The 27884-nt window shown below is 36.4% G+C and overlaps 1 protein-coding gene across 1 annotated transcript in view; it reads left to right on the top strand.

Moving 5' to 3' along the window:
- The first annotated feature begins 1943 nt into the window (after positions 1 to 1943).
- Positions 1944 to 27884, top strand: part of LOC106927976 (protocadherin-15-like) — a 134790-nt gene continuing 108849 nt past the window's right edge. Inside the window, exons 1-5 of the mRNA XM_088001069.1 lie at positions 1944 to 2085; positions 4296 to 4451; positions 11475 to 11594; positions 13749 to 13859; positions 16766 to 16936. Of these exons, the coding sequence (XP_087857195.1) occupies positions 1945 to 2085; positions 4296 to 4451; positions 11475 to 11594; positions 13749 to 13859; positions 16766 to 16936 (699 nt within the window). The 5' untranslated portion in view covers position 1944. The remainder of the gene's footprint in view (positions 2086 to 4295; positions 4452 to 11474; positions 11595 to 13748; positions 13860 to 16765; positions 16937 to 27884) is intronic.

Below are 27884 nucleotides of genomic sequence, written 5' to 3'. Positions count from 1 at the left end.
CTGACTGCGTGGAGTCAAAAGTTCTTTCATCTATGCCATCTGCTTTATTACAAAAGACTTAGCTTTCAATTATTTGAAGTGTTTTTCTTTTCTAAATTGGTGTATCTTCCAATAGTCTAAACTTGATTAAATATATATTTTCTTCTGCTGTTCTAAACTAGTTTCCAAAGTGTTTTAGAGAAAAGAAAACAGAAAAGCATCATATATATATATATATATATATATATATATATATATATATATATATATATATATATATATATATATATATATATATATATATATATATATATATATATATATATGACAATGGGGAACAGAGGACGAGGTGCTGGAGGAACCATCATGGGAAGACAAGCCCCTACATGGGATGTACCACCGACAAATAACTGAAGTGGCTGATATCAGGAAATCCTACCAATGGCTGGAGAAAGCTGGACTCAAGGACAGCACAGAGGCCCTCATCCTGGCCGCCCAGGAACAGGCACTAAACACCAGAGCAATAGAGGCTCAGATCTACCACACCAGACAAGACCCAAGGTGTAGGTTGTGCAAGGAGGCCTCTGAGACAGTCCAGCACATAACAGCAGGGTGCAAGATGCTGGCAGGGAAAGCATACATGGAACGACATAACCAAGTGGCGGGCATAGTGTACAGGAACATCTGTGCCGAATATGGACTGGAAGCCCCGAGGTCAAAGTGGGGAACACCCCCAAAGGTGGTGGAGAATGACCGAGCTAAGATCCTGTGGGACTTCCAGATCCAAACAGACAAGATGGTAATGGAGAACCAACCGGACATTGTGGTGGTGGATAAAGAACAGAGGAAAGCCGTTGTGGTGGATGTAGCAATACCAAGTGACCACAACATCAGGAAAAAGGAGCACGAGAAACTGGAGAAATACCAGGGCCTCAGAGAGGAACTGGAGAAGGCCTGGAAGGTGAAGACCACAGTGGTGCCTGTGGTCATCGGGGCCCTCGGGGCAGTCACCCCCAAACTGGAGCAGTGGCTCAAACAGATCCCACGAACAACATCAGACATCTCAGTCCAGAAATGTGCAGTTCTAGGCACAGCCAAGATACTGCGCAGAACCCTCAAGCTCCCAGGCCTCTGGTAGAGGACCCGAGCTCAGAGGATGAAAGAGAGACCACCCGCGGAGGGTGAGAAGGGAATTTTTTTTTTTTAATATATATATATACAAAATGAACATCGCAGAAAATGTGAATATCTAAAACGTTTGAAAGTGATATTTTCTGTTACTCACCTCGAAGTTGAAACTCATATATTATATAGATTCATTACACTAACTCAGAAAGGTAACCAAGAGGGAGAAAATAAACTTCCACATTCAAGCCAGGCATGACTTACTAAAACTGCAAGTCTTTGCTTCTTGTGATGTATCAGAAGACTGGAAAAGTGCTATATGAGTCCAGCCCATTTATTTTACTTTAATCTGAAAAGAAGCTTGGCATCATAGCGAGGATCATAGCTTTTTCCTCATAATTCCAATTCAGTTGCACCAGAAAGATTGAAGCTAAGGCATTTTTCATGTTTTGTCACTGACTCTCAATTACATCTAGGTCTTCAATATGACTGGGCCATTTTAACTCATGAATATGCTTTGATACAAACCATTCAATTGTAGTTCTGGCTATATGTTTAGTTTCATGCTGGAACGTGAACCTCTAACCTACTCTCAAACACATTTTCTACCAACATTGCATATAACTCTATCCTACTTCCCATGACCCAAAAAGAAATATGTCGGATAAATTGAGAAGAACATGGGCTGAAAATGTTTGAGCTTTGTTTTCTCAAACCTATGATCGATCTTTTCTGCTATTTAAAAAAATCATCTAGATTTCTTCAAACTCAAAGCTTGTTTGAGGACTAAACACATTTATATATTTTTTTTGTATTTCAGGAACACTGTTGGTGGAGAACATGCAGATCAATGGTGTGGCAGAGGGTCCAGATCGTACAATCTCTTTGTCTCTAAGAGACAACTACAACTACTGGGTGATTCTAGATCCTGCCAGGCAGTCTCTTTACCTGAACAGCACTGGACGAGTTCTTGATAGAGATGTAAGAAAGTTCAACATTTCTATGTTCGATGTGCCTCTGTGGCTGCTGTTTTCTTATTTTATCCAGTTCAACCATTTCTTTTTCACAGGTTTTTGTTGACAACATGTTTTCAGACCAGTGTTTTCTAAGGTTTTTTGGAGATTTTACATGCTCTGAACCCTCAATTTTCTTTTGCAGATTGGATGCACCTTGCAAAACTGGCTTCTGCTCTTTAAAAAAAAAATATTTTTTTTGAGGAGGTAGAGCATATTTATAATCAGGCAAAACTTTTTGAGTGCAAGAGCAGGAACACATCCAATCCAAGAGGGGAATTCTAATCTTAGGCTGTCGAAGAAAACAACACCATAGCTTCTGCGGCTTTGTTCTGGGGCTGCTTTACTTCATCTGACACAGGGAACCGTAATCTGTGCATTGCTTAGTGAAGTTTCAAGACCATCAATGCACCCATGAGTGAATATAGAGGCAGAACTCTAAATCTCACATGGCTGAGATTTAGACCAAAACATATAGCCAAAAGGATTTGGAAATAATTAAAAAAGCATAATAAAATTTGGAAAATGACTTTTTTTAATTGCCCCTTCAACAGCCAAGATCCTAATCCTACTGAATAAGAAAATATCAAAAAATTGTAGAGGGGAATAGCTCCCTAAGCAGTTTGTTTGAGAAATATAGGATCAAAGTATCCATTGTCAAAAGCAGATGTGTCGTTGTGAAGGACAGAGATTACTTGGAGGCAGCAATATCTGCACAGCATGCTGCCACCAGATATGAACTCTCTGGTATAGCAACATGTTTAAAGGCAACATTTTGGCCAACATGTTTAGTTATACTGAACATTCAATGGAATATATACTGCTCAAAAAAATAAAGGGAACATTTCACTTTAATTTTGTGTGTGGCTCCAAATCCAGGCCTCCATTGGTTAATAAATTTGATTTCCATTGATGATTTTTGTGTGATTTTGTTGTCAGCACATTCAACTTTGTACAGAACAAAGTATTCAATGAGAATATTTCATTCATTCAGATCTAGGATGTGTTATTTGAGTGTTCCCTTTATTTTTTGAGCAGTATACATATAGTTGCAAAGTCAGAATTTTTACTAACATTGAAGAAACATTAAGGGAAGAAATTAGTGCCTGGTCAGTTATGTTTTTGGTCATGTTATTTCAGAGATATCTTTAATATATTTGTCTAATTCTGTAACATCTACAGCAGCAAGAAGTTAACTAGTGCTTCACTTATATACTAATTTAGACATTCCCTAAGCAGTTTTAGTCTTTTCAGGCATAATAAAAATATCTAACTATGTGATTGTTCTCATTTCCATACAATTTCCACCTTGTCAGCTAATTGGAAAATGAAGTACAGGAATTTATGGTCAGTTCGTAACTGGAAAGATTTCCACCCAGTGTAGCTGCAAAACTAACATAACTTAAAAAAACATGCTTCTTTTCTCACTGTTTTGTAGTTTTGACTCATCTCACAAGGGAATCAGTCCAGAACCTTTTTGGCTTGTTAGCCTTCATTTTACCGACATGTTCTCTTTAAGTTCTGAAAGGTTCAAACTCCTGTTAAACAGTAGATAGTTTTATTTTATTTTTAGCCTGTTTCTGTTAGAGAAATAACATAAATATGTTGACTTTCAAATAATTTGAGACTAGTTAAAAAAATATATATGATCTTTTCAAGTGAAAGCTTGCTATTGAAAAAGAGCTTTATTTCTCTTTTTTGTATTATTTTGTTGTAAAATTTACAAACAATAGATGGCTGTTGGTTGACCAAAGGAGAAGTGAACATAGCTCAAATGTCTCTGACTGGATGGTAAAGAGAAAAAAACGTAAAGGGTCTGAAAACTTTCTGTCTACAGTTGGTCTGTGTGGCAGTGACACAAATTGAAATCATTCCAACAATTTCACAGAAAATTGGCATCGGTACATTTACCGCCTATCCTATAAAGAGAAAATTTGATGTCAGAAATGCATTTTTATGGCTGTCTTACTCACAACCATTTTCCATTCTGATAAACTCAAACTTTTAGCTCCATCTTCTCTGAGAAGATATCAAATCTTCTGCCGCTTCTCCCTTATATTCATCAACTGTGTGAAAGTGTGACTGTGACTTGCCACAAATGAGAAACTTCTTGGCAAATAATTTTGATTCTCCAGTTTGCAATAGTGTGTTATCTTTCTTTCTCCTTCTCCCTTCCAGCCACCTTCGTTTATTCAGTCCATCGTGGTTCAGGTTCAGTGCACCAACGAGCTGATTGGAACAGTGATTTTACACGAGGTCCGCATTGTTGTCCGGGACCGCAATGACAACGCTCCGCATTTCCAGCAGCCTCGATACTACGTCGCCATCAGTGAGGTAACACTCTTTTGCAGGTTTTGCACACACAGATGACTTTTATGTTTCTCAGATGTAGATTGTTTCAATGTAGCTTGGAGAAAAGGCAGAAGGCTCTTCAAAACAAGGGATCTCAAAGTGTGTTTTCCTTCACGTTTTCAACATTCATCCGTCGAGTCAGCAGTTTTCCAAATAAATGTTGTAGATCACAACAAAAATAAAGTTTTTTGTCCCATGAAATTTTTTCAGAGATACTCAATTTTAGGTTTTTGTTTTCAATAAAAAATACTCATTGAAACTACAATAAATGAAGAGCTGAAATACTTCACTCTTTGTAATGAATCTATATTATACACAAGGTCACTTTCTGCAAAGAGGACTTGCAGATGTGTTGTCCTCTTTCCATTTTTTCCGATTCAAGTTTATTTCACACAATAAAGAATAAACAACAGCACAATAAACAATGTTACAAATAAAGTAACCACTGTTCTGTATGTAGGTTTTCTAGCTAAAAGTAATTGTTCATAATAGATGTCACATATATCTGCATAAATGAGTCATTTCCTACTTTTACATGGAAAAAAAAAAGGTATAATTTCCTTACTTATTACCATTATACACTACTCGTTGATTTATAATATAAAATCCACCTATAATACAAAATTAGACAAAATGTGGAATAAATATTTTGAAGAGTGTATATCTGGCTCATCCTTTAAGACCAATATTTATAAAATTTTGAAATGAAAGAAATCAGTGGTAGGAAATGCTGGCTTTTGGTTTGGTCTTTGACTTTCTATACCAAACTTTTTTTTTTTTTTTTTTTTGTCAATTTCCTCCAAAGTTTTTGAGTCAATATTAAAGAAATTACATGATTTCGCTGCAACACATTCCAAGCACAAAAAAGCACCCAGTTTGCTTTCCTTTCCTCTTTCTTCTTTGTTTGCACCACTTGAAGGAGAATAGAAAGGTTTTAGACAGATGGAAAGAAATTGGGTTTTTTGTGGCTTTCAGAATAATCTTCAACATGACAGTTTGTCCTCTAGCGTCATGGGAAGAGGAAATCAGCAAGAGGAAGTGTAAAGTTAAACTGGACGTGGATGCATGTAGCTTGCTGCCAGCACCATCCTAGGCGGGCTAAGGCAAATATATCGTTATACAGTCTTCCTCCGCCTGTCAAACTCAATCTGTCCCCTCAACCTTTTTTTTTTTTCCACATTCTCTGCTCCTTTTGCAGCATTCCTCTCCCTCATCTCTCCTGCCTTCTCAGTGTTGCCCTTTCACTAACCTCTCCACCTTTGTTGAAAATGATTTTGAGGGCTTTTATTTCTTCTCTCCGCCCACACCTCATCATGCGCCTCTGAAAATTCCTATTACTGTTTTTAAAATCATTTCCTCCAATTTAGGAGCTGCCTGGTCATGATAATTCTTCCTGTGTTTTGCCCAGGTCATTTCAGACAATTTGATAGCAATAATTTTCCAAAAGGGGCTACTTTGATTTAAATGTTAGCAGTATTGTAATAACCGGAACACTTGCTTGTTTTTGATTCAGTGAGTGGTTGAATTAGTCCGACAGCCACAGCTTTGTTTATTTCACTTTCACTACTGCCAGAACTAAAACTGCATAATAAAATGAAATCTAAGATTATTTTTATCCAGCTAGTTTTGAACTAACTAAGCTAGAATTGAATGTAAATGTAACAATCATTTTGTCATGCGTTATCACAGAAACTGTTTCTTTTATTTTATATTTTTGATAAGGCAATCTAATTTTAGACAAGTTGAAGCTGGTAAGAAATCTGGTAACATAGTGAAACAAACACATGCCATGTCAATTACACGGATATAATGTTATAGAACTCTATAATATGAATAAATGGTTAACATAGATGACCAATAAAAGTGGGCTGAGATTTTTAGTTTTTAGTTGGTCATTTACTGTTTACTTACTCAGACTTATGACTGCCAAATGTCACTAAGTGGTTCTATTGTGCCAATTAAATTGTGAACCAGACAGCTGCACCCACTTTCCAATTTAATTATTCATACTGATTAATAGATTGAGACCAGTGGGGCTGCTGTGGATGATCAATCCGGACTGAAACCTGGCCTGGAAACCCGTTAGGAGGTTAAACCAGGAAGGCGAAGAGAAGGGAAAACGGGTCTCAAAGGATTTAAACGGATAAATCTGTTCCTGAGGAGGGAAAATCAGACTGGAGCTTGATTCTACCCAGAAACGACTGATGATCGGAACCCCAGCAGGCGATTGGATAATTGCAGTCGGGTGTAACGGCCCCAACAGGTTCACCACGCCCTCCAGCAGAGACCTCCTGCTCAGGAGGGAAGTCTCACAAACACTCACACACAACCTCCACAAGCCAGGATACTGACAAGACCAACTAAATCTAAGAAGAAAACTAAACACACGTGGACTCCATTTACCTTTAAATCACAATTTATTGCATTGTATGTTCTTTATTGATATTCCCCTGGGCTCTGTGCTTAACCTCATATTGTCTACCAATCTGTGAATCTGTATGTGTGTGTGCGAATGGGTCAAAGGGCCTTTCAGTGGTTTCTATGACTAGGAAAGCACAACATAAAATCAGTCCATTTCACAACAATCTCGAGGACACAGTTTAAATTTAATCTAAAAGTTTTCCATCTTAGCTTATCCTGGTGTTAATTTCAGAGGAAGGCATTGGAACCAGGATTTAAAGTTGCTTCATTATCTAAAAGCTGCAAAGTGATGCTAACAATTTAACCATTGTTAAATCAGGGAGAAGAGATGACACGACTAGAGGAAATGATCTAGCAAATCATCAGTGCCTCACCAATTTGACCCTTAATCTCATTTATTCATAGCTGGCTAGAGTTCAGACTTTAGTTTTTACCTCATCAAAGACTTGGTTAGCAAAGTACAGCAATTTATCATCTGCTTTTTTTTCTTTACTGTAAAGGGGGTGAAGAGCTTATTTATCTAATATTAAAAGAAATCTTTGGAATATTACATTTAGAAAATCTAGAGCCATTTTTTTTCTTGGTTAACATGTTCAGTAAAAGTAAAATATATATACATAAATACTTAGTAGAAATGTTCCAAACCATTCTGTCTTTTATTTCAATACGAAGAACACCTACTACCTACCAATATTTTTTGCTATTCCTAAAAAAAAGGTAGCTAGTTTTCTTAAAAAAAAGTTTTAGTAAGCTCATTCAATAACAGTTAATTTAATAAGAATTTCTTACATTAACTAATTGAGAGTAAAGTACTTTTGCTGGGAAAGCTCCTCTCAGGTCATGAGTCCTGAGAGGAGCTTTCCCATCATTCAGCTCAGTAGTTTAGTCTCTTTGTGAAACAGCCAAGAATATATGATGTTGTCATTTTTAAGCTGTTTGGCATCTTTAGATTAGCACTACTATGGTTAATGCTATTCATATAACAGTAACTATAGTAGTTACTTTTATTTAAAGATATCTACCAGTCATCAAAATCGTCCAACTGGTTGTGAATATTTCAAAAACGTATATATCTTGTTTTGAAGATAGAAGTAAAGAGCAGAACCCCGTTAGCCTTCCGGTCGACCTCTAAAGCTCTAAGATGTTTTAATTCTTTAATATAGAAAAAGAATCAATTACATCTGCTTTGAACATCAAAGCAGAAGTTCAGCAACATCCGCTTTGATGTAATTGAACACTGAATATAGCATCCTTGATTCCAAGAAACACAAAAACAACTACGAATAGGTTACTAGACAATATATTTAATGAAATCTGCATAATTTTCTCTTACTGAAACCTGTGTAACCCACGACTTTCACTACTAGGCAGAAAAAGAAGCTGCTTTACTTTTAAATGTTGCAACAACTGATGTCTATTTAGCATAATCTGGATATCTTGACAGATCTGTCTGACAACTGAACCTAGTGAAATATGTTTGAAATAAATGCCGTCTATATGCCCAAAATCTCTTATATAACTTCATGACGTACAGATTTTCCTACCAACAAATGTCCAGATAGTCTGTTGTGTTTCTCTCAAGCATTCACTTTGGAAGTAAAGTTTGTTCTCCAATTGATAAGCAACATGCATGCTAACCAGAAGTAAATAATGCAAGCGTTTAGCTGGTAGTTTTACTAGCGATGAAGCTGAATGTCAGTCACTGATTCGACTGAAAGAAGGAAGATGAATGTAATTTCATTTGAAATAAATCTGTTTTAAATTTATGACCTGAGATCAACTTTGTTGTGATTAGGCTCTATAAATATGAATCAGACAGAAATGTATTGCCACAAATGTTTGCACATGCAGAAATCTGCTTTGGCATCTAGTGCCAACACAGAAATACACTAGACAAAATATAAATTTACAACAGAATTTTGAGAGACTGTATCTTTATGTCCAACCAGAGGCTAAACAAACACATGCTTTTGCATCTCTGTATGCAAAAGACAAATATATCTGTTCCCCTCATTACCGTCCACACTGCTGGAATATTGTTTTTAATTGCAGAACATACTTAAGGGTGTATATCTGTACAGCCAAGTGTTCTCTGAGTTTAAATGTCTTTGAATAGTGCTGAACTGTAAAAAAAAAAAAAAAATAAAGTGAATGGATGTCCTAAATGTTGATGAGTTTGGACAAACGTTCCTAGCACAGTAAAAGGTATTGAGGGGTTGGAATTTATTTGCGTTGTCATTCTCAGAAAAACATATTTTTCTTTGTACAATGGTTTATTTTTGCTGAAAAATATGCCCCAAAAGCTGTCTTACTGTGTTTTGTGGGAACAAAAAAAGAATAATGCTAATATACACGAAACAATCTGGTTCTGTAACATTTTCTGATGCCGAAGCAGCACCGCTATGCTGATTTCTGCTTTAGCTCAGAGATGTGCCTCACTTGCACACAGTCGAGCTGTGAGCATACTTGCAGGCATAAACTGTTATCCTTTAAAACGAACATTAAGTAGAAACGGACAAAGGCGTGAGTTGACTCAGAGCTGCTCTGACAGGAAAAGGCAGTGCTGTGTGCCTGACTGACTGGCTAATGGCTAATTTCCAGTAATTGTGTTTAAAATCACTTCATTCAAGCCTTTTATGATGAACAATAAAGGACAATGATGATTTTTAACCCACTGCTGTTAGATTTCAAGCTGTAGTTTTGGAGCATGATTTGAGTACTACTGTTGCAGACAACAATGCAGTCTAGTTACAACGTGTCAGTAAAACATAATGACTTAAAAAATACAAAAATATAGACAGAAGATGATGTTTTCTCTCATTAAAAGCTGCAAAATGTTAATTGTATTTCACATAATAACCCAAAATAACACTAACTACAAAATACGGTTTGGGTCACCTGGTGTTTGCTGCTCACTTTGCTCAGTAAGCTCAGTTTCGCTGTTTGGTGTTTCATGCACCCTACCACGTGTCCAGAGGAGAGCAAAAACATCCTGCTAATTACTCCTGGTCTGTTTCCAAAAAATAAAAAAAAAGCTTTCTATTTAGCCAAACTCTATTTGGTGCCGTGTGTGAAGCTGAGTTATCTTCCTCTTACACATCCCCCATTGTTGGCCGTAGGCATCTGTTCAGCTATTTTCTGTTCCCAGTCATATATTTATTTATTTTTCTTTAAAACTTGTGCACTAGCTATTTAACTATTGTTAAATACCTTATTTAACAGTAAAATATCTTTATTGTATGTCCAACATATACAAGCTACAGTGGGCTGCAGTGGGTACAGTAAGGACCTTAAGAAGTCTCAGCATTCCACTCAACATTTTACCATTACCATTTTAAAATTAATTTTAGCATACAAAACTTCAAACCGTATAGATCAAACTATTCTTACTCTTTGAAGATGCTTAAAATCGTCTGTCAGTTTGAACTAAATGGAGTATTGAATATCTACACTCATAGGTTTGCATTTGGGAAGGCTGCAAAAAGCAGAATTTCACTCTCAGTATTCCCTCCTGTTGTGACTAAATTATTTAACAGAACAAACAAACTGCTTGTGATAGTCAACACTTCAAGGTGAAATAAAGTATGGATTGTAATTTAGAGTGAGAGCCTGAACAAACTTGCCTTTTTGTTTACGGTCATCGATACTTGTGTTTCGCGAGTGCTGGTTGTGCTATTCATTGATTGTGCTACGTGCTTAGGTCATAATGGAGGAGCTATGAACAACAAAAACTTATTTTTAAATATATCAGTCAATGTATTATTATTTTTTAAAAACTTGTCCTGTAGTTGACATTTATTATTAGTAACCTTCAGTTATAGGTCTCTCCTTTGAGTTTCCACCAAAGTGGATTTCTGTGTTCATGGATGCAACTCCTGTTTCTCAATTATTTTGGTGTTAATGTGTTTACACATTTAAAAGCTGTTACTAAATTGTCAACCCTCCAGTTTGGTAGAAGTCTTAAAAGCTTCACTCACAACAAGGTTGACTGTATTTACAGCAAACCAGCAACATATTTTTCTCAAAAATTGAGTTTTTGTTCATTAATTTCCAAAATTCTGCTTCCTGAAAAGACTCAGTTTAATGAGCTGTGACCTCTGTGAGCACTTTATTTATCTGAGCAGTAATTAGTTTTAACAGTGACACAGTAAAACATTTGGATCTCCACATTTTCTCTTTTATCAGAGGGGGGCAGTGAAACCTTTCATTTGTTCGCATTAGTGAGAGCCTGCTGATGCTATACATAGACGGAACATTTTGAACACTTCCTGTGTTTCACTTATTTCAAGAGCAACTGAAAGAGACACAAATGACTCCCAACTGATCCTCCTTTTCAAGTCCGATTTATGCGTAATGAAAATAAAAATGCAAAGCACTTTCTCTTTGTTCTGTAGAAAACAGTGGGGGATTAACATCCCTTGTGGCCAAACGCTGGTGAATCTTATTTTGCTCTTCTTTCATCTGTGCCACATGAAAACAATAGATGTTTGTATGACACTGTCAGAAATGATTTAATCACTGTGTTTTCAAAGTTTTGACATCATATGGAAAGACTGCTGCTGTTTTTTTTGTTCTTTTTTTCAGCTAACCCCTGTAGGAACAACGATCTTCTCTGGTTTCTCGGGGAATAATGGTGCAACGGACATCGACGACGGCCCCAACGGGCAGATAGAGTACACCATCCAGTACAACCCAAAAGATCCGGTGAGTTCTGGTATTTTGCTGTCAAACTCTATGCAATCAATTTCTAAACATGTTCTGTTGGCTGGTTTAAGAATATTTGATTTTCATACAAATATAATCATGTTGGCAAAGACCGGAAAACAGTTTTGAGGTCAAAAGCTCATGTTTTCTTACAAGCTGTAATGTTTCAGTTTTTATGTTTGTAATTTGCGTTCATTGAAATGGAAATTTTGCCGAATGAAATGCCAAAAAGAATATTTTATTCGCAAAGACCTCAGTGGCATGATGTGTTGGCCCTGCCTCAAAATGTTAATGACTCTATTTCAGTGGATATAAATAACTCTGCCATCCTTATTGATTTAGAAGTGAAAATAGTTGTCTTACCTGACAACAGAGCTTAAAATCATTGGGTTTCTTTTTGTTGTTGTTTTTTCTAACTGTAACGCCAAATAAATACTTTCAGAACAATTTCACAGTCGCTTCTAGTAACACTGCAGCTAAATTGGGTATCAAGGAAACATTTCCCAGTGTCTCAGAGAGCACAGAACGTCCCAGAAGTACTTGTAGAAGTTCTTCTGGGACTTCTACAAGTCCCACTAAAGGATCAACTAAAGTTGGTGCAACTAAAGGATCAAGTTGCCATCAATGCAAAACTTGCGTATGACAGTGCAGTGAGGTCTTGACTTTAAAACAGTGGCCTGGTTCTAAAAAGTCACTTCTTGTAAGGGGAAAAAATCCTTACTTTCTCCAGAGAATACAAGGATTACCAGCAAACTGGACTAGAGAGAACTGTGGGGTATTCCCTCTGCCGAAGTTCTCTTTGGGTTGCTTGGAATATCTAAAAAAAAAAAAACACAAAAACTGTCTTGGTAAGAAGAAATGGATGCTGGCATGAGTCCTGAGACATGCTGAGAGTGAAGCATCTTGACTCCATTCGTGTTTGGGGTTCTCTCTCAACCAAAAGAGCAAAAATCATTCAAGTTTTACCTGAAAACGCTGGAATGTATGAAAAGGAAATCCAATCATACACCAGGAACAACAATCCAAGAGTAATCCTGTGTGGAACAGAGTCGTTTCCAGTAAGATGGGGCAGCATGTCGGAGGGATAGACTGATGACAGAATGACTCAGTTCAGGTCATGGCCAACTTCTCAGATCTTATGCCCATTGATAGATTATTCCATTGACTCTTTGGGTATAATTAATGTATTTTCCATTAATATCACTAGAAACCTATATTGTTCTTCGGTAAATTATAAAACAACAAGAGATGTGTGTTTCTCAGAACTTATCTCTTTAACTGTAATTTGTTTAAACTGCAATGTTTTTGATAATTCATCTTCATGTATGCATTGCCCTCCTGGCTACTATAAACTTCTCAAGATGAGTTTACAGCACTGTTGCTTTTGTTTTTTGTTTTTTTTGTTATGTTCCTGTCGACTCTGCCCTGGACCAGTGAACTGCCCATACTGTGCTGCTCAGTGTTTAAATATAATCCAGTTTACCTGTAACCGTTTCCAGGTGTGGATTATGGAAAACTGAGTTCGGTGGTCTATTTCACCAAAAGCCATAAAGGATCCTTTTTAAACAATGTTCTGAAAGAGTTTGATGTGGTTGTGTGCACTAAGGTGTTTTAGGTTTCTTAATGTGTTCTGATTAAAAAAAGTTGATATTACTGCCGTTTATCTGGTGTGTTGTTATAAAATATTAAATAATTGCATTTGCAGCAGTTTTTCACATAGGAAATCAAAAATTTTACTTAAATTCAGAATTCAACTGAAGCTGCATTTATTGTTGTAATTCCCCCCCTTGTATTAAGGTCCATATTCACGAAATTATATTTTAAGCCCATTCTCTCTCTTTTTATTCTATATCAGATGTGTGCTTCTCTATGGAATCGAAACAGCGTTCACTGAAGATTTCATTTGATTTATTGTTGTTATATTTCTCTTTTTGCTCTGCTGGTTCTGAGCCCACATAAATTATTCCTGCTTCCGCTGAACAACTCATTTGCATCGCATTGAAATCATAAAATACGCCTTGCTGTTACACTTGTGTAACTATCTTCCACGTGTATTGCATGTCTTAGCTTGTCTTTATTTTGTTAAATCTTAAGAGTAGACTTTGTGTGTGACTCATTGAGTTTGCTTTTGCCTCATGTCTGTATGTTCTCCAGACTGCCAACAGAACCTTTGACATCCCCCTGACTTTGTTTGGCTCCGTAGTTCTAAGGGAACGGCTCAACTACGAGGAGATAACTCGATACTTGGTCATTATACAGGCAAATGTAAGTCATTGTTTCTTCATTTGATTTGGTTGTTAATTTCACGAGTTTTCATGCTGGAATATTTTTAGACTTCTTTCAATGAAATGAAAAGATTATTTAAAAAAGCAAAAATAAAGATTATGTACTCAGTAACGTTATAGAAAATATCTGGATAAAAAAAAAACTTTTTTTCTCATATACAATGTATATAACTTGTTTTATTGCAAACTATTAAATTTCTAATATTAATGTTCCACAGCCTTTGTGGTGGTTAGTCAGCCTAAGGGAATCTGCAAGAGCATCCCTAATTATCACTAATGTATTTGCCAATCTAATTGTTTGCCTTTTATTTCCCTGCAATCTATGTTTTATTAATGAGCTCACTATAATATATTTATTTTTGTCAGATCAGTAAGCACGTTGTCTGTAGAAGTTAAAGTGATCTAAGCTGAACCATGGCTGAGATGATTCTCATCAGCTGCAGTTTCGGGTTTTGTTGTAATGTGAGAACCATGCTCACAAAAGGCTTCTCAGAGTTACTCCATGTATTCATGTCCCAGATCCCAGTTACCCTGAAAACATTATTAAAAGTCAACAGTACACTGAAAGATTAATGTGTTTCTGACTGCTGGAAAGGCTGACACATTCAGTGTTTATCTGAAGAGATTATTAGGAGTGTTTTGAGAAGCCGCAAATGTGTGGGGTATAAATTCTTAGCAGGCTGCATGAAGCCAGGCAAAACCTATTAAACAAGGCTGACCTTTTCATCTGAACGCTGATAGAAACAGTCTATAATTAGGCTTATTGTGTTGATAACTGGCAATCTTAACTTCCCATATTACTTCAACATTATACTGAAGACATTGTAATTCCATCCACCGAATGTTATGCAGCACTTTGCAGAGTTATTGAGAGCCCTGAACCTTCTTCATGTTTTGTCACATTACAATGACAAATTTCTCTGTATTTTATTGGGATTTTAGACCAACATGAAGATGAGAAATCGCCACAAAGGGGTACCTAGATGTGAAGAAACAAAGAAAATTATAGACGATCTTAAACATGTTTTAAAACTCAATTCAACATTCTCTAAATAACTTTGAGCGCAACTAATTTACTTTGCAATTTATTTAATAAAAAGTCCACTTGTATGTATAATCTCATCTCAGTATAAATCCAGATCTTTTATGAAGGCCTCAAAGGTTTTCTAGAGAAAATTAGAGAACAAGGAAGCTTGAAGAAAAATATCCCAATCTTTAAACATTTCAAATGTATATTATTATAAGCAATTGCAGAAAGATCTTGACCTCTTAGGAGTACACTTGTGAAGGTCATGTTAATGATTTGGGTACTCCACCTACATAGAAGTGGTACTTGTTAATTGATCCAAAAGTTTAAATTTTAGGAAGCTCTAATAACAGGAGCATGTTTCCAAAGGTCAAATCGTATATTTTGATGTGAACTGCACAAAGCATGTTTTACCTCCACACAGTGACCAAGTCGCTAAGATTCAAGTTAAATCTTTATCTTATTAGTAGTACAAGTTCCACATAAGTTTCCTCATTATTACTAGAAAAGCACATTGCAAGTCGTAGTGAAACATGGATTCAGTAGAAAGGCGATGAGTTTTGTGTTTCCTGACAATGGCCTTGTATTCCTTCCAAACTGGCTGCATATTTCATGAGGGCCTCACAAAAATCCTCCTGTTTTAGCCTAAGGTCTCCTTCGGGTCACCTCTGAGGAAAAACTAATCATGTGAGAGAACAGTCGTTCTTTATTTTTGGTGTAGCAGTCACACATTTTTTCACTCCTTTGCACAATCCTGTTTTTATTGAATATGTGTTGTACTGCCATGTTTGCTTGTTTTTCTTTCAGTTTCTTGACAAACCAAACCTTTAGAGTAAGATGGTTTTTCTGGATCAAGACTTTGGCAGTACAAGCATATTGGAAATGTAATTAATTCATCAATATTCAGCTGAAAACCGTTTTTCAGTTCTGTTCTTGGTGTAGAAAACATGAAAGCTGCAAGCAGGAAAAAGCTCCTCAGGGCTTTTGTATGTCTGAAAAAAAATGAAGCTGTGTCTGAAAATCATTAACATATTAAAATGATTTAATATTTTTAGATCCCTGAAAATTGGATTTAAATGTATGTTTTCCAGCAAATATGTTAAAATAAAAAATTAACATCTTGAGTGTGAAACTTACAATTTTATTGTTGTTGTTTTCACAGCGGCTGGTTATAATGAACATTTTACACGGTGCATGAAAAAAAATTGGGATTTAGCCAAAATCTGGTCCTGTATTTATAATATTTATATTTATTTATTATTATTTATTTATAATATATAATATAATATTTATAAACAAAATATTTCTAATTTCCTGTTCAGTGGGATGAACAGAAAATTAGAAATAACTGTAGTTTAATAACTACTGTTATTAAAAGGGTGATAACAGTAGTGTAGAGTAGTCGGGTTAAAAAAAAAATTGAAATCCACATTGCTTATCTTTTGAAGATGAATCCTTTTGCCACTTAATGCACATCAGCTGATGCATTTAATGCACAGAGACGCGTCTTGATAAAATGCAGAAAGATCGAATAGATTTCTGGACGTTGGCCTTGGATGTTTTTGTTAGAAATGTCGAAGCTCCGGAGTGGAACAGGTTTGATAGATGGTTAGATGTGCCTTGGAGCGTAAGCCGCTGATCAGACTCTGCCAGTTCGTGTTGTTTGATATATTATTAATAGGGGTCTGCTCTCTGACCCCAGTTTAATGCAGCCATTCTGATTTGATTGGGTTATTCTTTATCTAAATCATTTAACTTGCTGCTTGAGTGTTTCTTAGTCGTGGTTGCTACTATTTCAAAAAAACCAATGGCTTCAGATTTCATGAACTAAAGTGGAAGATTTTCTCATTTCTATGCAGGACCGGGCACCTTCACCGAGTGACCGTCGAACTGCCACCACCACGCTGACCGTGGATGTGCTGGATGGAGATGACTTGGGTCCCATGTTCCTACCTTGTACACTTGTGGGAAACACTCGTGACTGTAGTCCCATCACGTATTTGGCCAGTGTTCTGGAGCTGACGGAGCCTGTAAGTGTTATGCACATACATTATTCACTGGATTTTGCTGTTTGGTGTGGACAGCGTGTAACCAGGGTCACTGCTGCCGCGCTCGCTGCGTTCACTGGACAATATTTTTGAGTTGCATTTAACATGCTTGTTTGCACTTCTTCTGGTTATTGTATATTAATAGGCAACTTTTGAAGTCATGCCTATTGATTTTGTTCATAGTATCTCTGGGCCTCTCTGTAATGATAATTTGATACACACATTTACTGAGCATGTGACTGGAGTTGCCTGATTATCAGCTTAAATGAAATGCCTTTAAAAATGTGCTCATCGTGTAAAAAAATAAGATAGAAAATGAGTAAAAGTCTTTTTTTTACTTTCATTTAAATCTTAGATTACATTGGTCAAGTTACCTGAAGGATTATATTTCAGATTTACAGGGGTACACTACTAGATTTAAATGTTATATCATCTTATTATGTCATTTGTCCTTTAAAATTATTTTAGAATAACATATTTTTACGTTGTCATGGTGTTGGGGGGCCAATAAGACTGAAAAATGTCAGTTTCTACTATCCCCAGTTCTGGGTAATTAACTACAAATTTAGTGTAAAGTTATCCGGCTCCATTTCTATAATCCAGACAGTGTATCACCTTTGATGTCTGCTTTTAAAATCTCTCTGTGGGCTTAATCCAGCCCTAACATTTGCCCTAAGTCTGTCAGGAAGAGTAAAGTGTAAAACCTTTGTTTACTCACCTTGACATTTAAGTGAAGTATAATACCGCTATTGGCAGCAGCATAATGAAAAAATGTGTTTTCCATGTAGACTTGAATTAAATGGACCTCTTTTCCAGCAAAATGTAACTGTTTTATTTTTTTTTCAGGTGAAAGTAGCAGTATGTGAGACCCTTTTTTGCAGCCACATAGAAATTATAATAATTATTATTCATAAAAACAGAATGTGTTAGTGCATTTGGGTGAAGTCTCCTTTCAGTATGAAACATCTGGCTTACAATTATTCCAGAAATTGCAGTTTTATACTTGACATGTGTGAATTAATCCATCCCCTTTTCTGAAGAGGCAAGTTTAAAAAAAAATCTTTAAGAAATATTAAGAATTGTCTTATTTTTTTTTTTTTGATTTTGGACAAATAGACTTAAGGTTTCACAGCTCATACACTAACAGCTTAGCTACAGTATTTCTCCAGACATGTATTATTATTAAATTTTACTTTTACTTAAATAAAAATTTAAATCAACATGGCCTGTGGGATTGCGAGTAAAAACATAGTACAACCTGTTGTCACGTAGCATAAATTGATCTCACAATAAAATAATTCCACTGTCTATTAGTTTTGCAATTCATTCATCAATCTGCAATAAATCATTTATCTTTGCATGGAACAATCAATTATACATGTGTAAAGGACCATAGGGCTACATTGTGTCTCAGTGCTATGATTTTTTTGTTTTATCCATTTTCCATAGCTATTATTTATCAATAACCTCACTAATGCATGTATTATTTACTTATTATTTATCAATAACCTCACTAATGCATGTACTTATTTACTTGAACAATGAGGAATAAACGACAGAAATAAACATAAAGTCGACAATGGAGAAGTTCTCAGCTTCTGCTGATGAGAATAAAAGGCTCTGAAAAGGAAAGTTCATCAATCTGAATGTTCAACGGATGTTTGTCAACCTTCATCAGACATTTGTATCAACAGAGTTGTGCCTGTTATTTAGGTTTTCGTGTTATCAAAGTTAGACTGGAAGTTTTCTCTTTGACATTCATGCTTGTTCAAATCCAGATCAGGAAAGTAACCCAGAATCCTCCTTCTTCATGTGCATGGAAAGGTCATTTGCTTTCTGGGTCTCAGCAACAAGTTTTTTATCCTTTTCTCTCTGTCAAAGAAGTCTTGACCTGCAGGCCTGGTTTGTTCAGAGGAGGCAACAGTTGTTTCTCCAGCAGACTGGGATATTGGGTTGGACATTAATCTTTCGGATTACTGCCTCGATATAACATCTACTGAATGATTATGTTACTTTCCTGAACACAGTTTCTTTGTAGTTTCTAAGATGGAGGGTGTGCTGCAGACAGGAAACCAGGAGCCTCATGTATAAAAGAGTGCGCAGTTTTGACACTAAAACTTGGCGAACGGGCAAATTTAGAAAAGTTCGGTGCACAAAAACAAGTGGATGCATAAAGCCATACATATGTACATACCTGCACATCTTTCTTTTATACATCCCCATGGCAGGTTAAAAGTTTGCGCAACTTTAATGCCACGTTCATTTTTGTACATGTCAACTTGTGCGTAAAATATGGCGCCTCACATTTTTTGTGTGCACGCACGCTTTATAAATGAGGCCCCAGATCTTATTAAAAAAATAAAAAAAATCTAAATCAATTACAGGAGCAGCTAATGACAGAAGGGATTTAATGTGTTAATTAAAGCACCGCTTCACACATAAAACATGTCCTGTGTTGTAGTTGTAGCGTCGGACCAGGAGGCTTTCGAGTGTGTTCAACCCTTGAATGACCAGAAATGGGTGTGCTCTCAGAAAAATCCTCCAAGGTTGTTAAATTAATCAAAACAACACCTCACAATACCGAGAACTGAACTAAAACACCATTTGAAAGGCAAAAACGGGATGCCTACTTGAGCGTCGTTAGCCACCTGCTCTGAAAGGCTCAACATTATTTCATCCTTCACTCCACACCTTCAAGGCTAATTTATTGAAAGTAATGCAGAGTGGAACATGACAGTGCTTCTTGAGTCTCACTTCCACTACACCAGCAATCTTTTAAAAATTAAATATCATGATATTTTGTGGCACGAAATCTCTTCGCAGCCCTACATAGGACAAACGATTTCAAGAAACATATCTTTTGGACAAACTGCCAAAATGTATCCCTGTGATTTCTAACAGATGGCAGCGTAAGTCCCTTGTGTAATAACAAGTGTTACAAGACTGAGTCTGGCACTCTGTGGTTTTTATTTATGCTTACACAGCTGTGTGTGCGCCGTGCTTTTGTATCTCTGCCTCTGACATTTAGCTGATGCTGTTATCCAGAGCAACTAGCAGTACCACTTTATAAATGAAACAAAGTTGCTGCAGGGAAAAATCCTCAACTCTGACAAGTCAGCAGAGCATTCATCCCTTACTGCACACACTCACCCACACTTACACACGCATGATTGTGGTGAGCCAGCAGTGCATTCATGCCTTAACACCCCATTCCACCTACACACAGGGACAAAATTGTGTGGAGCCACTAAGAAGGGAGGCCTAACTGAACATTGTCCACATCTTCTCTTTATTTTTGGCAAGATCTTTGCCACACATCCACACACGCATACACGTAATGTCCCACAAAGGCATGCTGGAGAACTACTTCCATGCTTTTTTTTTTTTTTTTTTTTTTGTTGATCAGCATATACACTCAGCCAGTCGTATTCCTACATCCAGCCTTTTAACACTTGCGATCAAGTGTTAAATGTTAAACAAAGACAAATTTGAAGATGTTAGAGGTCAAAAAGGGATATAATCAAAGTTGTAAGTCAAACTGAAAGGAGCCATCACATAAAACTTTTAAATAATCCCAAATACAGTTGTGTATATAAAGATGTGCAGTCTTATGCAGCCAGGGTATTTTGACTTTTCTCCAACAAACATGCTTGCTCTTTTGTTGAATTGTTCAGAATATATTTTACTTGTGGTGGGAAAAAGTTTGTATAATTTATGTGTTTTATATGTACACAGCATGGTTGTGGACACTTTTGAGCTCCAATACTACCCACCAATAAAGAGATTGAAACCATATTACTTTTGGTTAATAGCAACACTAAGAAAAGCCAATGTCTTATTTTACCACTGAATGAGTTATGGTCAGCAAACTTTATATTTATTGTTTCTGCTAACAGCTAAAATCTTTACTGAACTCTCATGTGTGTTTTATGGTTTACGAAGAAACTGAAAGGAAAACAAGAAACTTCTTATTTTTCTGTAGTTGGTTCTTTTATACTTTAAATTATCTATCAGAAAATATCTATATCATATTGGTCCCTTATGATTATATTCTCCTTTTGTGTCTGCTGCAGAAAATCATTTTGTTTTGGCTTTTTAATAAAATGAGTTCAACACTCTTCACTCCGTCAGACATTACATGTCTGCAAAATGTAGACTTAATGATGATTTGAAACTTAGATGCATCTCAGAAATGGCCCCCTCCCAGCCATGATTGAAGATCCTCCTGTCTTAAATGCACAGAGACGTGGAGAGACGATGGCATCAGAGGAATTATGAGTAATTGTGTTCATCCTCCCTTCTTTCCACAAAACGGAAACGCTAAATAACTACAAAACTACTTTTACTCATCCTTTCATCGTTTTAATCAATTTAACTGGCTTTAAATGTTTTTAAAAAGAAAACATATTTTGTCACTTGCTTTGTCATTATCAGCTGTTTACAAAAAAAACAAACTACTTTAGTTACTACTTAGTTTTGGGTTGAACATATTGACATTTCCTAGATATGGACATAGTTTTACTCAAGAAGAACCAATGACTGAAATCAGCATAATTTCATTTGCTTGCCTGGTAAAAACTGTAGAGTTTAAATATTCTCCCTGTTCTAAAATGTAATTCTGATATATTCAGTCTCTATGTCATCCAACACACTTTTCTTAATTTATTCTGAAAAACAAATCTTAGAAATGTGTTTCAAAGTGTAAGTGGCAGTAACACCATTCCTATTTTTTCTGTTGGATTCAAAACTACAACTTAGTCAAGAAACCTGGTCATTCCTGTTATAGTTTTAGTCTGTAAAGAAAAAACTACAAATGAATCAACAGGTCAGACTGATAGAATAGGCAAAGTCTGGACAAAGCCTCTTTGGCTCATCTCTAGTTTTAAATGTTTCAAATGTTCATTGATTTAAGCACCAAACCACATGATTAGATTCAGGAAACTCTCCATTCCTGTGCAGAAGTTTTGTGGTATAAATGTAATTTTTTTAGTTTATATATACCACAGAGGAACAAGTATGTTTCATAAGATTCACAAAATCATTTAAACTCTCCAATATTTACAATATTTGCATCATTGATATTTTCTTTCCAAGTCATTGTGACATGACAAACATCACATTTGTAGCTGAATCCTGAATTTTCTTAAAGGCTGAAAAGTTACGTTCACCTCAACATTTGCTTCTACATCTTTGCTTTGTCTCTTAAACGGCTTGTTGAAGTTTTCGGCCACACATCCTGTGTTTTTTCCCACAATCCCTTTCTTCTGGGCACTTTTCCATAATAGCCATTTTGAGGAATATTTGCAGCTCATTCAGAATGCTCATCTTGCATTTTTGGCTAGAACCCTAAATGTTCTACATTATGTTTTCCAATCCAAGCCTTGCTTTTTTTTGTGTCTTTTGTTGCTATTAGAACCGTTTCTCTTCAAAGTCATTTAGCTGGCACCTTTGACTGAGCAAACAGAGAGCCCAGTGAATCAGAAAAGTATATTATTTAGGTCACAGGAACACAGAGACAGGGTGCCCACGATTTCCCATAGTAAAAGAAAGATGGGAGCAGTGAAGTGAGGAAAGTAATGAGTGAGGAGGGAGAGTCGAGGTACTGTGAAAGTTTGAGTACCAATCAGACTGATAAGAAGTGACAACCTCAGAGCCTCTGAGCTAAGATAACTGCAGTATGCTCTCTGTGTCTTTCCCTATCACAGCCACACACACGCACTCATATACGCAACAAGATGTCGGCCATTTGTGTCAAAGAGCCGACTGTCAGTGGGTGTTGCGCATGCGCTTCCAAAACACTGCTCAGAAAAGTGCAATCGATAAAGAAAGCAAAAAAAAACATTATTTGATCAGTACTGTAAAAAGCTAACCCAAGACAGATTATTTAATTTGTCATGACATCATCCCAGCAATTGATTGGTTTGAAATTGAACAAAGCAGAGCAAAGCTTCAAAGACTTCAGCACTGCATTTTAACTTCAGGTTTGAAGCTATTTCTTATGCACTGCTGCACTGCTGCAGTGTACAGACTCATGCAAATGGCCATTTGTTATTCTATTATGTGGATTGGAAGATGGTTCATCTTTGTCCCACTGCTCATGCTGCGAGGTATTACTCGGCACCTGACAGAAGACCTTATCTGACCACTCAAAGCCAGAAAGGTTTGTTCCCTCCTTCTATTGATCTCCTGACTTTTCTCAGGATCAGCCACCCTTGTCCCCCTGGGCTCCACTGTTTATGAAAAAATAAAAATAGATAAAAATAGCAGTCCTGCTTAGTGGTAATATCATTCATTCCGGCCTAATACTTGTTGCTGTTAGTCTTCCTGCTGATTCCGAGTGTTTGCTTACTTGATTCTGCCAGCATGTCTTTGGCAGAAAGCTTTGGAATCGCAGCGTGTTCGGAGCTTTACAGCATTACCCTCCCAGCTTGCTGTTTCTACCTGCTTTGGATCTACATTTTCATCTCTTTGTCCTGTGATTTTAGATATATAGGGCTGTGATTGAATGATATTGTGCTGCAGCATGATGCCACGAGTGCCTGCTGCTCTCTGTTTCCCTGTCCCTGGCAGAAAAGCCCCATGACTGTATTGTAATAGCATGAAAGTTGTAAAAATAGCCTTATCTCAACACCTCGAACGTAAGCAATCAAAATCTTGACATGTTGTTGTAGCCTCACAGAATAATTAATATCTCAAGTATTTCTTTTTTATATATATATATTTTTGTAAAACACATGCAAAAACACACATGCGCGGAGAGAGACCTGTTTTAGCACGTCAACGGCTCTGAAAACTGTGAAAACCTTCAAATCACAATTGCACCTCATTTTGTTGCAAGCCAACACAATGAAGAGCATGAGCAACATTTTTACTGCGCTACATGTTGGTGACAGCATCACGTTGTACAGGTTCTTTTCTTCAGTGGAGGCAGGGAAGCTGGTTGAAGCTGATTGGAAAATAAACTGGGTTAAATACAGGACAATCCTGGGAGAGTTTCAACAGAAGCCCCAGTCAAAGTCCAGACCTAAATCCAACCGAGACTGACTGAATTTCTCGGTTGAGAACAGTGGCACATGTTGGACTCAAGATGTTCAAAGTCTTTAGAGGCTTGCCCCCGTGTAGACTTGCAGCTGTTACTGCGGTACAAGGTGGTTCTTCAGAGGACCGAAAGGTCAAATACAAACACAGACAACACTTGTATATGTTTATACTTTAGTACATTTTGAAAACCGTGTTTGTTTTATTTTTCTTCGCAATTATGCAACACTTTGTCACTTTAAAATCGCAATACAGAAAACATGAAAAAGATCCATGGATGTGAACCTTTTTGCAAGGCTGTGAGCTTCTCCCACGAACTACTTCCTCATATACCTATAACATTTAAGCTATTGAAAGATGCATAGCTGCATCTTTTTAATGTTTCATGCTAACACCTACATCTCTGGTTGTCTTAAAATGCAGAAACAGCAAAAACTTTGATCAACAAATAACTTTGCAATCTAACTCACTCAGCTCTACAGCTGCAGTGACTACTGATAACAAATCAATTTTATTTTATTTATTTTTTCCAGGAACATCCACAGTTTATGCAGCTTGTCAGAAACTCTTTCATTTCCTAAAGTAGCAGCTTCTGTATATTGTGTCCAATGGTGTGCAGGGGCATGGAGTCTTTTGTAAAGTTGTTGGATGAGGGCCCCATTTAGTCCACTCTGACTGACATAGTTCAGTCCTTCTGTGTTGTGGAATCAACATGTTAAATATCTACAAAAAAACAACATTTTTTTTTCCAGTTGGAGGCTTGATAGTTCCTTATGAGGTTAACTAACCTGCAGCCTCTCAAAACACATTAGTAACACATTATTAGTTTTTTCCTCCAAACAGTGTATAGTATATGCAGTGATTTTTGTAATCAAAACAATGTGTCACATGTACAACCGGTTTGCCTGCTAGCTATGTTAATTTTCACACTGTCCAACAGGATCTATTTCGAAAACAAAATGTTAGATTACAATTTTGCAAGTATTGTTCTGACAAAGTTTAAGCAAATTGCTTGAATTAAGCTCTTTAAATATTAGCAGTGATTACGTTTTGAATTCTTTTGTAATAATTTTGCTTGTCTCCTTGAATCTGAGGCTCATCCTGCAATGCACATCAGAAAATCTGATAAAAGGGCTTTGAAACAGCTTTAAGGGTGTAAAGGTCTACCATTTTATGCTCATGCAAAACGAGACATTATGATAAAGTGATGAAAACTACTGTTACTGTGCATTTTGTGCTCAGCGTAAAGGTTCCCTGACAGAACAACAGAATTTTTTTTTCATAGAAGTAAAGTGCTGTCAAAAGCAGTCAAAAGCCCTATTTTTAACACAGTCCTACTCAAAGTAAAGTGTTTTGCTTTTAGTGGCACCTGACAAAGAAAGGTTCAGCTTTCAGTGGAGATGCAAAGTGTAAAACAGATTCGTCTCTGTTGTTTCTCCAGCTTTTTGAAGGAGCGAACACATTTACAGTGTGCCTAGTAATCAAGACATTTCATGATTAATTTAAATTTCTGATTTCTGCATTTGTGAAAAAGATGCCATGTTAGTAAAAGCATGTCTGAAAGAGGCTTTAAACGTGTTGCGAATTCTAAAAAGACCAGTAATGTTTATTTTAAACCCATAATGGTGTCAATAAGACGTCATAAACAGCTTTGGGATGACTGACTCTTTTGCCTTTGTAGCTCTACATTTGTCGACTGTCAGTTTCGTTCTTTGTGCATTGTGAGGAGGAGTGTAAAATGCTGTCAGAAATATAAATTGTAATGATAGCACCTGTGTTGTCAGTGATCTGTCTTTGCCAGATTCCCCCTTTCTTCTTTCTTACATTTACATGCCTCTCTGCACCCTGTTTACCCTCAACTCCTGGTGGATTATTCTCCCTTCAATATATTTGCATACATTTTATTTTTCCTTTCGAGTTCATTACTCATCATGAGTTCATCTTTGCTGGATCCTCTCGCCTGTTCTCGCTCGGTGACTGGCAGCAGCAGAAAATACTCAGTAATGGCTGTTAGATTTTTAAGTGCTGCATGATAGGTGCGCCGCATTGTGTGATAGGAAATGCAGAATCGAGCTGTTGTGCAGAGCGTACTTTGCTGAAAGGAAGCATATCCCCCCTTACAGATTTCTGAAGTTTTTTTTTTTTATTGTAAAAGTTGAATATTTCATATTATCCAGCATTTTTAAATATTGTATAAATCGTTAGCAAATAAAGAAAACAATTTTCCATCTGTGGAGGCGACCTTGCGATATTTTAAAATCACTTCCTTCCAGTGGAGGAAGTTTTATTTAGCTCCATTAAAGGCATTTCAAGCATTATTTGGTTGTTTAAGATCATAAAATAGGTCACAGCATTTCAATTGAATTTAATTTGGGCTTTGACTAGGCTACATTAAGGCCCTTTTGAAGTAATTCTGGTAGAGTGGCCACTTTTAGGAAGATTAACCACTGTGCCATGCGTTTGCCATTTATGGATAATCACAATATTTACAGAAAACCCAAAGCCTTACAAATAATGTTGTTGATGAATTTCTTTAGATACAATATTGTTTAATATAATTATTAGGCTACTTTATGTTAGCAGAGAGGTTCTACTTAAGGTTTTAGAGATTAGGTAATAATCTGGTTATGGTATGGTCAGTGAAATTGATCTAAATTCTCTAAACAATGTGGTTAATTCCAATTTATATTTTATTTAACTGGTGATGGTCAGTACTTTTCACACAGAGCCGGTATGGTTTCAGAAGAAAATGGCTTTTGTTTTTACTGTTATTTTTTTGTTTAATAGTTTTTAATATTTTTTTGTTCAGAAACATTTGAGTGTGACAAAACAGAAGGAATGTGTAAGGGAACAAACACTTTTTCACAGAACTGTGTATGCACTCGTATTTGAAGAGCCTTGGTGGGGATTGCTTTATATTTGATCTCTTTAGGGATTGTTGCTCTTACCTAGTAAAAAATTTATTCCTTTTATTGAGTCGTCCCATTACAGACCGTAGCATATTGCACCAGTGTAAATCAGTATTATAGCCTGACCACAAACAGACACAGATGGAGCTTGTGTGCAGATAAAGAAAACATACATATAGAGAGGTAAAAAAAAAGTGGCAAATATTGATTTTTAAAGTGTGCAATGATTTTTTTTAACTTTATGATTCCTTTTGATCTGTGATAAATGAACAGCTATTACGCTGTACGCTGCTGCAGGGCAGACATTTCCCAGGTACTTTTGAACAAATTAGATGGCCACAGCTCCAGAAATATTACTCACCCTTCATTATTTTTTCTCATTTTGACCCATTACAACCAAAAACTTGCATGAACTTTATTGGTTTTATATGTGGTACCTCAACGAAGGTAATTGTGAGGTGAAAGGAAAACGTCAGTCATTATTTTTTAATACTTTCAGCAAAGCTCATAAAAATAACTATTTTATGATTGGTTTGCAATAATCAGTAAAAAAAAAATTGATTCTTTTCATGTTTAACCTGCACAGAGTGCATGGATAAAATAATTGCGCAAAATAGTTAAATTGTCATTGCACAAAGCTCTGCAGTGGAGACCTTTTCCCTTGCTACTGCTCCCAAGCTGAATAAATTACTGAAAGTAAGACTTTGAGTGACAGCAGAGCTGTAGAAACCTGCAGTATATGTACAGGACATTTGTATAGGGGAAATTTTTTGGAGAGGGTTTGTGGAAATTGTGCAAATTTGGTGAGATTGTTATGACAAGATTAGCCATGAAAGCAGCATGTGTCCTGCACTAAGAGCTCAGTGAAGAAACAAAATGCCCAAATGAAATTAATTTCTCAAGCTATGATGAAATGGAACAAAAACAGGAGAATATGTGCATGAGCATTCACAGTGTTTTTAGAAGAATCGTGTGCAAACTGT

The sequence above is a fragment of the Poecilia mexicana genome, unplaced genomic scaffold, assembly GCF_051168715.1.
Source record: "Poecilia mexicana isolate PSO_F unplaced genomic scaffold, ASM5116871v1 scaffold_19, whole genome shotgun sequence".
In the NCBI taxonomy this organism is placed as follows: domain Eukaryota; kingdom Metazoa; phylum Chordata; class Actinopteri; order Cyprinodontiformes; family Poeciliidae; genus Poecilia; species Poecilia mexicana.
Note: the sequence above shows the minus strand (reverse complement) of the source record. Positions and strands in the feature narration are given on the sequence as shown.